Here is a 14,521-nt window from a genome sequence, read left to right on the forward strand (position 1 = left end):
CAACTGAGAGTATCCGTTGTTGTTCTTATATAAAGTAGGATTTTCTTAAATTTATTTTAAAAGCCACCTCTTTAGAACTTTAAGAGAAGTCCTTAATCCTAGTATTTTGTCAACAAATTTGATTTTGCCTGACTGGTAGACTTCTAGATTTTCCAATTTTAAGCATGTTCTGCTCTGACATCTCCAACCCCAGCCCCAATTCCTCATCTAATCATCACCTTCACAGGATAAAGAGTGCTACAATTGTTTTAGTCAATCTTTTTTTTGTTTTGTTTTGTTTATTGCTGTAACATTGGTAAATAACATTGTATAAATTTCAGGTGTACATCATTATACTTCTATTTCTGCATGGATTACATCATGTTCTCATGTTCACCAACCCAATACTAATTACAATCTATCGCCACACACATATGCCTAATTACCCCTTTGACCCTCCTCCCTCTGGTAACCACCAATCCAATCTCTGTCTCTATGTGTTTGTTGTTGTTATTATCTACTACTTAATGAGTGAGATCATATGGTATTTGACCTTTTCCCTCTGACTTATTTCACTTTACATAATACCCTCAATGTCCATCCATGTCACAAATGGCTGGATTTCATCATTTCTTAAGGCTGAGTAGTATTCCATTGTGTATATATACCACATCTTCTTTATCCATTAATCCCTTGATGGGCACCTAGGTTGCTTCCAAGTCCTGGCTATTGTGAATAATGCTGCAATGAACACAGGGGTGCACGTATCTTTACACATCAGCATTTTCACGTTCTTTGGATAAATACCCAGCAGTGGAATAGCTGGATTGTATGGTACTTCCATCCTTAGTTTCTTGAGGAATCTCCATACTGTTTTCCACAATGGCTGCATCAGTTTGCCCTCCCACCAGCAATGTGTGAGAGTTCCCTTCTCCCCACATCCTCTCCAACACTTGTTGTTTCCTGTCTTGGTAATTATAGCCATTCTGACGGGTGTGAGGTGATATCTCACTGTAGTTTTGATTTGCATTTCCTTGATAGTTATGATGTTGAACATCTCTCTATATATGCCTGTTGGCCATCTGTATATCTTCGTTACAGAAATGTCTGTTCATGTCTTTTGCCCATTTTTTAATTCGGTTGTTAGATTTTTTGTTGTTGAGATGCATGAGTTCTTTATATATTTTGGAGATTAACCCCTTATCAGATGTATGGTTTGCAAATATCTTCTCCCAATTGTTAAGATGTCTTTTCGTTTTGTTGATGGTTTCCTTTGCTGTGCAGAAGCTTTTTAGTTTGAGGTAGTCCTATTTGTTTATTTTTTCTATTGTTTCTTTTGCCCGGTCAGACATGGTGCTTGAAAATATGTTGCTAAGACCGATGTTGAAGAGCGTACTGCCTATGTTTTCTTCTAGAAGTTTCATGGTTTCAGGTCTTACATCCAAGTCTTTAATCCATTTGGAGTTAATTTTTGTGTATGGTGTAAGGTAATGGTCTACTTTCATTTTTCTGCATGTGGCTGTCCAGTTTTCCCAAAACCATTTGTCGAAGAGACTTTCCTTTCTCCACTGTATGTTCTTGGCTCCTTTGTCGAAGATTAGCTGTCCATGGATGTGTGGGTTTATTTCTGGGCTTTTGATTCTATTCCACTGATCTGAGTGTCTGTTTTTGTGCAATACAATGCTGCTTTGGTTACTATAGCTTTGTAGTATATTTTGAAATCAGGCAGTGTGATACCTCCAGGTTTGTTCTTTTTTCTCAGGATTCCTTTAGCTATTCAGAGTCTTTTGTTGCTCCATATAAATTTTAGGATTCTTTGTTCTATTTCCGTGAAAAATGTTGTTGGAACTTTGATAGGGATTGCATTGAATCTATAGATTGCTTTAGGAAGTAGCGACATCTTAACTACGTTAATTCTTCCAATCCAAGAGCACAGAATATCTTTCCATTTCCTTGTGTCTTCTTCAATTTCTTTCAGCAATGTTTTATAGTTTTCCGTGTACAGCTCTTTCACCTCTTTGGTTAAGTTTATTCCTAGGTATTTTATTCTTTTTGTTGCAATTGTAAATGGGACTATATTCTTAATTTCTCTTTCTGCTACTTTGTGGTTAGTGTATAGAAATACAACTGATTTTTGTATGTTGATTTTGTATCCTGCAACTTTACTGTATTTGTTTATTACTTCTAAGAGTTTTTTGGTGGATTCTTTAGGGTTTTCTATATATAAAATCATGTCATCTGCAAATAGTGACAGTTTCACTTCTTCTTTTCCAGTTTGGATCCCTTTTATTTCTTTTTCTTGCCTGATTGCTCTGGCTAGGACTTCCAATACTCGGTTAAATAGGAGTGATGAGAGGGGGCATCCTTGTCTGGTTCCTGTTCTAAGAGGGATAGCTTTCAGTTTTTCACCATTGAGGATATTAGCTGTGGGTTGTCATATATGGCCTTTATTATGTTGAGGTACGTTCCTTCTATACCCATTTTATTCAGACTTTTTTTTTTCATCATAAATGGATGCTGTGTCTTGTTACATGCTTTCTCTGCATCTATTGAGATGATCATGTGATTTTTATTCTTCATTTTATTAATGTGGTGTATCACATTGATTGACTTGCGAATGTTGAGCCATCCCTGCATCCCTGGAATAAATCCCACCTGATCATGGTGTATAATCTTTTTAATGTATTGTATGCAATTTGCTTGTATTTTGTTAAGGATTTTTGCATTGATGTTTATCAGTGATACTGGCCTGTAATTTTCTTTTTTTGTGTTGTTCTTGTCTGGTTTTGGTATCAGGGTAATGTCAGCTTCATAGAATGAGTTAGGGAGCATCCCCCCCCTTCAATTTTTGGAAGAGTTTGAGAAGGATAGGTATTAAGTCTTCTTTGAATGTTTGGTAGAATTAACGAGGGAGGTGATCAGGTCCTGGACTTTTATTTTGGGGAGGTTTTTGATTACTGTTTGGATCTCCTTACTGGTGATTAGTCTATTCGAATTCTCTATTTCTTCTTGATCCAGTTTTGGAAGGGTGTATGATTCGAGGAATTTATCAATCTCTTCTAGATTGTCCAATTTGCTGGCATATAGCTTTTCACAGTATTCTCTTATAATCTTTATATTTCTGAGGTGTCCATTGTAATTTCTCCTTTCAAGTCTGATTTACTTATTTGAGCCTTCTCTCTTTGTTTCTTGGTGAGTCTAGCTAAAGGTTTGTCAATTTTCTCTCTTCAAAGAACGAGCTCTTGGTTTTATTAATTTGTTCTACTGTTTTTTTAGTCTCTACTTCATTTATTTCTGCTCTGATTTTTATTATTTCCCTTCTGCTACTGATTTGGTGCTTTGTTCTTTTTCCAGTTCCTTTAGGTGCATTGTTAGACTGTTTATTTGAGATTTTTCTTGCGTGTTGAGATAGGCCTGCATTGCTATAAACTTTCCTTTTAGAACTTTTGCTGTATCCCATAAATTCTGGCATGTCACACTTTCATTTTCATTTGCCTCCAGGTATTTTTTGATTTCTCCTTTGATTTCTTCATTGACCCAATCGTTGTTCAGTAGCATTTCATTTAATCTCCACAGATATTTGTGGCTTTTCTGTTTTTCTTCCTATAGTTGACTTCGTTTCATACTGTTGTGGTGAGAAAAGATGCTTGGTATTATTTCCATCTTTTTAAATTTATGGAGACTTGTTTTGTGGCCTAATATGTGATCAATCCTGGAGAATGTTCCACGTGCATTTGAAAAGAATGTGTATTCTTCGGTTTTTGGATGTAATGTTCTGTATATATCTACTAGGTCCATCTGGTCTAGTGTGTCATTTAAGGCCAATGTTTCCTTATTGATCTTCTGTTTGGATGATCTATCCGTTGGTGTGAGTGGACTGTTCAGGTCATCTACTATTATTGTGTTACCATCTATTTCTCTTTTTATGTCTGTTAATAATTGCTTTACATATTTCGGTGCTCCTACATTGGGTGCATAGATATTTACAAGTGTTATATCCTCTTGTTGTATTGTTCCCTTGATCATTATGTAGTGCCCTTCTTTGTCTCAGTACAGTTTTTGTTTTAAAGTCTATTTTGTCTGATATGAGTACTGCTACCCCAGCTTTTTTTTTCATTGCCATTTGCATGGAGTATCTTTTTCCATCCCTTCACTGTCGGTTTGTGAGTGTCTTTAGCTCTGAATTGTGTCTTGTATGCAGCATATATATGGGTCTTTTTTTTTTTAAATCCAATCAGCTACCCTATGCCTTTTAATTAGAGCATTTAGTCCATTGACATTTAAAGTAGCTATTGATAAGTATGTACTTACTGCCATTTTTTAACGTTTTTTCCTTGGTGTTTTAGTAGTTCTTCTCTGTTCCTTTCTTCTTCTCTTGCTCTCTTCCCTTGTAGTTTGATGGCTTTCTTTAGTAATATGTTTGGGTTCCTTTCTCTTAGTTTTTTGTGTATTTATTACAGGTTTCTGGTTTGTGATTACCATGGTGTTTATATACAGTAACCCAGATATATGGCAATCTCTATTAAGTTGATGGTCTCTTTAGTTTGACCTCTATCTGAAAGGTCTGCTCTTTAAGTCCCCTCCTCCCACATTTTATGTTTTTGATATCATATTTCATCTGTTTTTTGTGCATTTGTATCCACTACCCTCTTATCATGGAAATAGATATTTTTTCCTATTTGTGGTCTTTTCTTTTGCCCTTAAATAAGTCCCTTCAGCATTTCTTGTAGTACTGGTGTCTTGGTGACAAACTCCTTTAATTTTTGCTTCTTTGGGAAACTTTTTATCACTCCTTCCATTTTGAATGATAACCTTGCTGGGTAGAGTATTCTTGGCTGTAGGTTTTTTCCTTTTAGCACTTTAAATATATCATGCCACTCTCTTCTAGCTTGTAAGGTTTCTGCTGAGAAGTCAGCTGATAGCCTTACGGGGTTTCCTTTGTAGGTAACTTGTCTTTCTCTTGCGGCTTTTAGGAGTCTCTCTTTACCTTTAATTCTGGACATTTTAATTATGATGTGTCTTAGTGTGGGCCTCTTTGGGTTTATCTTGTTTGGTGCTCTCTGTGCTTCCTGTACCTGGATGTCTGTTTCCTTCCTTAGGCTAGGGAAGTTTTCAGCTATTATTTCTTCAAATAGATTCTCTGCCCCTTTGTCTCACTCTTCTCCTTCTGGGACCCCTATAACACAGATGTTAGTGCGCTTGATATTGTCCCAGAGGTCCCTTAGACTGTCCTCACTCTTTTTAATTCTTTTTTATCTGTTCAGTTTGGGTGATTTCTTCTAGTCTTTCGTCCAGCTTGCCGATCCATTCGTCTGTATCCTCTACTCTGGTTTCGAGTCCCTCTAGTGAATTTTTTATTTCCAGTGTTGTATTCTTCATTTCTGATTGGTTCTTTTTTATATCTTCCATTTCTTTGTTGACGTTCTCACTGAGTTCATCTATTCTTCTCCCCAGATCAGTGAGCATCCTTAACACTCTTAGTTTGAACTCTCCGTTGGGTAGGTTGCTCATTTCTGTTTCACTTAGTTACTTTTCTGGGGTTTTGTCCTGTTCCCTTACTTGGAACGAATTCCTTTGCCTCCTCATTTCGTCTCTTTCCCTGTGCTTGTGTCTATGTATTAGGTAGGTCAGATACGTCTCCTGTTTTTGAAGAGGTGACCTTATATAAGTGATGCCTTATGAGGCCCGCAATGTGCTTTCCTCAGTTCTGAATGTTCCAGGAATGACCCCTATGTGGGCCACGTGTGTCCTTCTGTTGTGGCATGGTTGCTCTTCCCATAGGTGTCCAGGGAGGCTGAACTATGCCCTTGGCCAGCTGTCGTAATGCTCAGCTGCTTGTAGTTGTTGTGGGCCCTTCAGTCTCTTTATCAGGTGTGGGGAGCCCCAGCACAGTTGGCTGCAAGTTCTAATACCACATTCCTTTTGCAGTTTTTCTATTAAGTGAGTATGCCCCCAGCATGGCTGGTTGTTAGCTCAGGGGCTTACAATTGGTATAAGCCTCCAGCCTTTAGGTCTCTTGTCAGCTCTCTGAGGATTGCAGCTGGGTGGGGCTGGCCTCAGGCACGGGAGCACCCAATTGTTTCAGGCTTTGGAAGGTGGGGACAACCCCCTAAGTGGCTCTTTGAGAAGCACAAGTCTTCTGCAGCTGACAAGCCCCACCACCCACAGGTCCACATACACAGTCAACACACTCCTACCCCATGTGCGTGTCCTGACCTCCTGAAGCGGACCAAGTATCTCCATGGCAGGAGCCCCACATACTCCACCACCGCCCCACACTCGCCACCCGCTCCTTGCGCACGCCCTGACCCACAGAGGTGGACCCACTCGCCAGGCTGCAGAGAATCCAGGCAGCTCACTTAGCAGGCCCACAAATTGCCCGAGGGCTTGTTGTTGGGTGGGGCCAGTCTCTAGGTCCCTAGGGTGGGCTGCCTGCCGTGGCTGAGCTGGATTAAATTGGTGCTCTAGCAGGTGGGGCAGACCCTGGGCTAGGAGGCCACAGGGGGAACGCCAATGGCATCTGCCAGCATCTGTGTCAGCATGCCCACACCAGGCCACAATAATGGCTGCAAACATCCCAGTCCCTAGAGAGGTCTCACCTCTCACTGAGATGCACTCAGAGCCTATCAGGTGAGTCTCTTTTCACCAAAGGACTGTGCACCTTTCTTGTGATTTTAGGTTGCTTTCTGAAATGGGTGAGTTTGTGCGTGGGCCCTTCAAGAGCTGGTTTTAATTTCTTTGTGAACCAGCTTTTCTGGGGGTACTCCCCAATGTTGCAGTAGCAAGCAAAGTCATATATTATGCCACTTGTCTCAATTGTGCTGGGTCCAAAAAATGCCTATAGTGGGGGGCGTTCTACAGCTCAGGTACCCCCTCCTCCAGGGAAGGCTGCGTACCTTTGGGTTGCTCCCGGGCGGCCGTGAAGTGCTGCAGCTTGTGAAGGTGGCATTTGTTTCTCTCCAGAAGGGAATTTCTGCCTATTCCACCTCAATTAGGATTGTTGTTTGTTGCAGGAGTTCCTCTTATCCAGTTTTCAGTTCTCTCTCAGGGGTAATTTTTCCACGAGTAGTTGTAAATTGGCTGTGTCCACGGGAGGAGGTGAGTTCAGAGTCTGCCTATGCCACCATCTTGACTTCTCTCCACCTCTTCGTCAATCTTAAAAACCTCACCATCTCACTGATCCTTTAAATTGCCCATTTCTAGATTTTCTTCAATTCTCTAAGTCTTTCTGGAAGTCACAGAATTAAAGATGAAGTAATTATTGCAGGCAGAATAATGTTATTGTTAGGGAAAAAACCCCATCAATTTCCTGGGCGTTTTTTGGTAGCAGTATATCAGGTTGCTATCTTCATGGAATCACTTATGAATTATACTTTATAACAGTGCTTATCTTTCATCTTACTAGTGAAAGAAGTCTTTTATCCCAAATGAAATTTTATATAATACCTCACTATATAAAACAGGCCATAAAGTGCAACTGCTCTAATTGAGGCTTATAAAGACCTAAAACCCCACAGACTCAGTCACCCCTTTCCCTTTTTCACATCCCATCCGACAAAGGACCTTTAGGGTGCTTCCCAGGCAGCATGGGGTACACATGAAAATCATCACTTTCATAGCATCTTTCAATATTAAAGATGCCAATATACATGGAAGAATCAAAGCTTCAAATGAAATAAATCAACTAATTCAGAAGGCCTCTTTACTGCAACATCAATAAAACATTATAAAATTAATTTCTTCTCAATGTACTCAAACACATAATATAAAACTTTTCACAGGTGCATTTTAGGAAAACTGCCCCTTTTTAAGCAAAGAATGGATATGGCATCAACTGAAACAAATACTGGCTATAGTATATAATATCAGGAGGAATAATTAGTAATGCCTCCAACAATAGATGTCAATATAGTACAAGATATCAAACACACATTAGCAGTGAAATGGATCAAGATTATTTTTTTATTGCACATTTGCTTACAAGTTTGCTCCTTTTCAGTAGAGCTAAACATCAAGTATTGAGTTAGTTTCAGCCACATTTCCATCAACTGAATTATAGCAGTGAATTGCCTGTATGTTCCTTACATCCCAGAAACTAGAACATTAACCTCCTCAATTTGTCTAGGTACTGGAGCACAGATTTAACATTTGTTTTTAAAAAATTTACCCACTCAAAACAAACCAAACAGCATACTGTAAAGAAAAAAAACAATGTTTATGTCTATTCAGATAACCCAGGCTCAGAGAATTTCTGATTATACAATATTGTAAAGGTAAACTATAAACCAACCTTCTTCCAAACTATTCCATTATTGCATGTATCATTAAGCATTTATTTTAGAAAATTTTAACACTTTGAGATACTGATTCTCTCACAATCAGGCTTTTATAAGGTCTCCCTCCCCACCTGAAAACAACCCACAATGACTCCAAATCTTATATTATCTTGGACTAAGCTGTTCAGAATGGTGTTCACATTTCCTTTCCACTGTACTCCACAGTTTAATGCAAAATGGAGAATGTGCTGTCCAAACTGAATTAATATGGCAGTTCAAGCTTTAAACAGACCTAGAACATTCATAGCCTGACGAAAAAAGATACAAGAATGGAGACATAACTATTGAAGGAAACACAAAATTTGGGCCATTAATGGATTAGAAGTAATGGATAATGCTCCTACTTTAAGCTCATCAATGTCATATTAAAAAGGAAGAGTGACAACACATATTTGGCAAAATCTTCTAAATTATTTATCTCAAATGGAAAGTTATTTTTAATGCATCACTCAAATTTTAGACTTCAATCATGCATGATTTCTTTTTAAGACTACTCAGATGAAATAACTCTATTTAAACTTAACCTAATAAGTTTTTCCTCTCACACATTTTTACATAAAAAGTTACTAAAATCACAATTCTGAGGAATTTCTTTTTAATCACACAAACATATGCTTAAACTGCAGCAAAGAAATTAGATCCTTTCTTATTCTATCTAGAGTGATCTGTTACCAAATTTGTAGAAACTCTTTTCCACAGCTTTTCTTTATAATAATCACGACTTATGAAAAATGCATCTCAACTCCACAGCAAACTAGCATCCATGCTTATTCCACATGGGTACTGCCAGTGGTCCCTGCGGTGTCCTTTCAACAATGACAAACTCATCAGGGTTTCCAAATGCCTCATAGAAAACCAATAAATCTTGTATTGCACGCTCCTCAATCTGAAAAGAGGGAGGAAAAAAAAGACGACTTGTTTTACTCTTTTAGTTATAAACTAAGCAGGATTATATTAGCTTTCCAATTTCCTTTGGTAGAACTACCACTTTCTATGAATACAGCAGAATTAAATTAGGTATCGTGCTATCTCCTTGGCAAGGAGAAGGCTTGAGGTCTAAGCTAAAATAATCAGATACCCACCTTCCCTTGAATTTTAATCCTGAGCAGAAGGAAAAAGAAACTGAAAATAGTTGTTGGAATCCATTCATTCCTATAGCTTCACTCTGTGAGATGCATTCTGTTAGTATAACTCTTCTCACTCTAGCTTCTAAGCTTTCTAGGGCAACTATGGGTCTTATCTGTTTCCAAGCCTGGCTCTCTGGTCTTGCAGCTAAGTCTGTGAAATCTTAGTATCCCTCAAATAAATTCTTTTTTCTTTACGTTAGCCAGAGTTGGTGTCTGTTGCTCACAACCTAAGAACTCTTACTGATACAGAAGCCAGGTGTAGTTCTAGATAATGCCAAGTTCTCTACCAGTCACTTTTATTTTTTTTTCCCTTGCTTTAAAATAAAGTTTCTCTCTCAATCAATACCACTAGGACATACCCGGTTCCTCAATGAGTGTTAGTCAGGCATCTTGAAAGATCCATTTACTTGTTTTATTTGTTTTGTTTCTATTCAATTTATTTAAACTAAAAAAAAAACCACTTCACCCATTTCTCCCACCCCCTACACCCCACCTCTGGCAATCACTAATCTGTTCTCTATATCTATCAGTTTTTTTTTTTTAATTTACTTATTTAATTTTACATTCCACATATGAGAGATCATATGGTATGTGATCTCTCTCTGTCTGACTTATGTCACTTAGCTTAATGCCCTCAAGCCCTATCCATGTTGTCACAAATGGCAAAATTTCATTCTTTTTTAATGGCTGAATAATATTCCATAGTATGTGTGTGTATGTACAGATATAAAAAACACAATTTTTTAATCCTTTCCTTCATCAATGGACACAGGTTGTTTCCATATCTTGGTTATTATAAATACTGCTGTAATGAACATGGGGGTACATATATCTTTTCAAGTTAGTGTTTTCATTTTCTTTGGATAAATACCCAGAAGTGGAATTGCTGGATTATATGGTATTTCTATTTTTAGTTTTTTGAGGAACCTCCAAACTCTTCCACAGTGGCCGTACTAATTTACATTCCCACCAACAGTGCACAAGGGTTACCTTGGCTCCACATCCTCACCCACACTTGTTATTTCTTGTCTTTTTGATAGCCATTCTAACAGATATGAGGTGTCACTGTGGTTTTAATTTGCATTTCCCTGATGATTAATGATGTAGAGCATCTTTTCATGTACCTGTTGGCTATCCGTATGTCTCTTTGGAAAAATGTCTATTCAGATCTTCTGTCTGATTTTTAATCGAACTGTTTGGTTTTTTTGTTATTGAGTTGTATGAATTCTTTATATATTTTGGATACAGATGATTTGCAAATATTTTATCAGATATATGATTTGCAAGTATATTCTCCCATTCAGTAGGTTATCTTTTCATTTTGTTGATTGTTTCCTTTGCTTTGCAGAGCTTTTTAGTTTGATGTAGTCCCACTTGTTTATTTTTGCTTTTGTTGCTTTCGGTACTAGATTCAAAAAATCATCAGCAAGACCTCTGTCAAGGAGCTTACCACCTATGTTTTCTTCTAGAATTTTTATGGTTTCAGGTCTTACATTCAAGTCTTTAATCCATTTTGAGTTAATTTTTATGGTATAAGATAGTGGTCCAATTTCATTCTTTTGTATGTGGCTGTCCAATTTTCCCAGCACCATTTATTGAAGAGACTCTCCTTTCCCCATTGTATATTCTTGGCTCCTTCATTGTAAATTAATTGACCATATATGTGTAGGTTTATTTCCGGGCTCTCTATTCTGTTCCATTGGTCTATGTGTCTGTTTTATGCCCATACCATACTGTTTTGATTACTATAGCTTTGTAATATAGTTTGAAATGAGAAAGCGTGATGCCTCCAGTTTTGTTGTTCTTTCTCAAGATTGCTTTGGCTCTAATGGTCACTTTTAAAAACTAACAGTCCAAAGCATCACCAGTGCTAAAAACATTAGCTTTATCACAATTTATTAATTCTAAATTAATTATCCTGAATACCTTCAAGACTTCAATTGCTGAATGCCTCAGGTTACTTTTACACTGCATTTACATTTTAACGTGATAAATATATGCACCTACGCAAACTATGCACCTACGCAAACAAACGTAATTTTCTTAAGACCTAAGGCATGTTATTTACCTGAATCAAAGCCAAGGGTTTTTCCCGGCTTCTGATAAGAGCTGCTTCCTGTTGTAGTTCTTCCTCTACAATAGATGCGAAAGTGACTGGGGCTACCAGGGAAGGAGCAGTCAATGAAGAAGACAGCCAGGGACTGAAATGACAAATAATGAATTGTCATTTATCTCCTCAAATTTTTGCACACAAAATCTCCCCTGAAATACTCTTTAACAGTGTTACATTTTTTCCCAGTGACCTACAACATAAGGGAACCTGGAAGCTTTTGCATTCCACTTACAGAATGACGTGGTGAGAAACAGAAAAAAGGAGAACTAACATTTTATTTGGATCAGTGTTGTAGGAAAAACACCAAAAGTGGGATGGAGCGGAAGCAATAGAAAGGTAACTCAAACTGTAGAACAGAGAGTATTCAGATAATACATCCTATTCAATATCATACTATTCCCAATTTCTTAATATTCTCTTTCAGTGCTAAGCAACAGCCCAGCTTTGGAGGCCTCAAAGCTAATCAATTAATCTTACTTGGGATTGTCCAGAAGTGGTACATCTGAAATATGGTTGTCTTCTGGTCCTGGGGTACCATGAGTGGAGCATCTGAAACACAAATGCCAAAATTGGATATTAAAGCTTCTAGTAACATTAGTAAAATTGTTCATTAATAGAAATACAGAAAAAGAATTTTAAGTCCCTGATTCAGGAGACAAATTAATGTGGGCAGTCAGACTTACCTTTAAAATTGTAAGTAAATTAAAAAATCTATAGGTAGTTATAAAATCTTATGTATAAAATACCATAGGGGAAGATCTTGCAAGAAATGATCTATTTTTTCTAATAATATTCATATAGCCATTTATTATAATCAAATATACATTATAATCAAATATACAAAAATACAGACAACTCTGTGCAGAATGTCTTACAATAATAATATTTTATGAATAAAAGTGACAAATTAGTATTAAGTTTCAAAATATATAGAAAACATAATTAGCAGCCAAATTTTGTGAGCAACTAATATATAGTCTAAATTTTATGAATGACTAAAATATAGTGAATACTTCGATAAGCTAGGATTTATAGATAGGGCAGAAATATAAAAATGTGATCTCTATCTTCTAAGAACTCACAAACCAGACATGGAAACAACATATAAAATGACATATAATGCAACAGAAAAGAATTTAAGACAGTGTCTAACAAACTGAGGTCTAGTGACTATAAGGACTATAAAAATCAAAAAGATTTGGTCATCTGAGAGGGCCTCATGGAGAAGACAATAAAAGGGTGTAGGATGAGGGAGGTTGGACACATTCCTATAAGGAGAAAAATTAACTAAGGTACTATAGAGACTGTATATTTATTGGATATGTGTCAGCACTCTGGTGCTGAAAATCAGGCTGATTAAACTCAGTTCCATCCTCTCAAAAAACTCTGGTAGGAGAGATTTAAAAATGTATTTAAGTAGTGATAAAACAATGTAAGAGTACTATAATTGATATCTATACGAATATATACAAAGTACTATGGATTCACAGGAGAAATTAACATAATATGAAGGAGGATATATGCTGTTTGAGTCACTGAAAAAATGACATTAAAGCTGAGGAGAGTGGCATTGAGATGGGTTTTGGTTGTACAAATACATGGAATGGCAAAAGATTTTGGTGGCTTAAGTCAAGGCAGACTGTTCTCTTCCGTAAACAGAATTATGGAAGAGATTAAAAGGCAAATAAAGTTAAAATGAAACAGGAGGGCCAGAGTACAAAATGCACTGAAAGCTAAAATGTTTAGATCTGATATGTGGGCAAACAAATTTACTGAGACTATTTTCATATATATTATCTCATTTAATCTTTGCAATACTCTGTGAAGAAAACATATTATTTCCATTATACTGATTAGGAAACTAAGACTCAAGGAACATTATATAATTTGCCTGATTCACAAATTGAGTGAGTGGCAGAAACAGGGCAGAAAACTGCCTCTGTCAGAGTACAGTGTGTTTTCCATTATCACAAAGCTGACTTTATTTCTACTATTCCCCTTAATCTAGAATACATTCCACTATAAATGTCTTCTCATTCTTTAAGGGCTGACTCAAATATCACCTTCTTCCTGCTCCTACAGCACTTCAATTTCTATTATAGAGCTCGACACACTGTGTTATTATTATTTACACATCTGTCTAAACCGCTAGACTAGTCTCTCAAGGTACAGGACTATGTTTCATTCATCTCTGTATCTCAGTGTCCAGCAGAACACCTGGAACAGGTGTAGTTGTTTGTGAAAAAGTAATTAGAGAATAAATAACTGAAACAGAAAGCCAAAGGATTTTAAGTATGGAATAAAATAAAAGCAGAGGTTTTTGTAAAAAGTTCCTATTCCTTTGAATTACTGGTAACTTTTTTCTTCCAGATGTAAGTACTGAAATACAAAATGAAATGAAAATAGGTATAGTTATTCTTAGTTTTAAGGAAGTTCTATGACTTGAAATCTGCTGGAAACCTGACCTATGACATACAAAATAAGAGAAATCTCCAGGATGAAGTAAAAGAAGACTTCTGGCTAGGAAAAAATGAAGCCAAGGAGATGAACTAGAAAACTGTTGGGATAAACCTGTTATGAAATGATGAGAATCTAGACTAGAACAACAGTAAAATAAATGGAAAAATTCTACATTCTGATAGAATAAGATAACTACCTTAGACAGAGATTAAATGCAAATTCCCTTGGTTAAGTTCCTTGAAAGGTCCTAAAGTCAGTCCAAGGCTAGAGATCAGAGGCCTTCTAGTGCATTAAAGCATAACATAGAACACACACAAATAATGACTTAAGTGGTGCTCAAAAATCATCCTGGGGATCTGCTAAAGTGTTCTGACACTTTGAAAGAAATGCAAAATTATGTAGAACCAATTATTATTTAATTGTTAAGTCAGAAGCAGCAGCTAAAAGCTCTGTCTTCGAAAATGGCATGTCACTGGCTAACAACAGAATATTAGGACTAAAGTATC

At 36.9% G+C, this 14,521-nt stretch overlaps 1 protein-coding gene across 9 annotated transcripts in view; it reads right to left on the reverse strand.

The window, feature by feature from the left end:
* IBTK (inhibitor of Bruton tyrosine kinase) overlaps positions 1 to 14,521 on the reverse strand; it is a 129,669-nt gene that overhangs the window by 18,573 nt on the left and 96,575 nt on the right. For 8 of the 9 annotated variants that reach the window (XM_087443819.1, XM_087443821.1, XM_087443816.1 and 5 more), the window contains 3 exons: positions 12,033 to 12,104; positions 11,511 to 11,643; positions 7,928 to 9,201 (listed from right to left, as the gene is read on the reverse strand). In XM_087443819.1, coding sequence (XP_087299945.1) covers positions 9,070 to 9,201; positions 11,511 to 11,643; positions 12,033 to 12,104 — 337 coding nt within the window. In that variant the 3' untranslated portion in view covers positions 7,928 to 9,069. Of the gene's footprint in view, positions 1 to 7,927; positions 9,202 to 11,510; positions 11,644 to 12,032; positions 12,105 to 14,521 lie in introns of those variants that run through there. The other variant, XM_087443818.1, reaches the window with a different exon arrangement.

This window comes from Ceratotherium simum, chromosome 19 (assembly GCF_057802395.1).
Source record: "Ceratotherium simum simum isolate JZ-2026a chromosome 19, ASM5780239v1, whole genome shotgun sequence".
Lineage (NCBI taxonomy): Eukaryota > Metazoa > Chordata > Mammalia > Perissodactyla > Rhinocerotidae > Ceratotherium > Ceratotherium simum.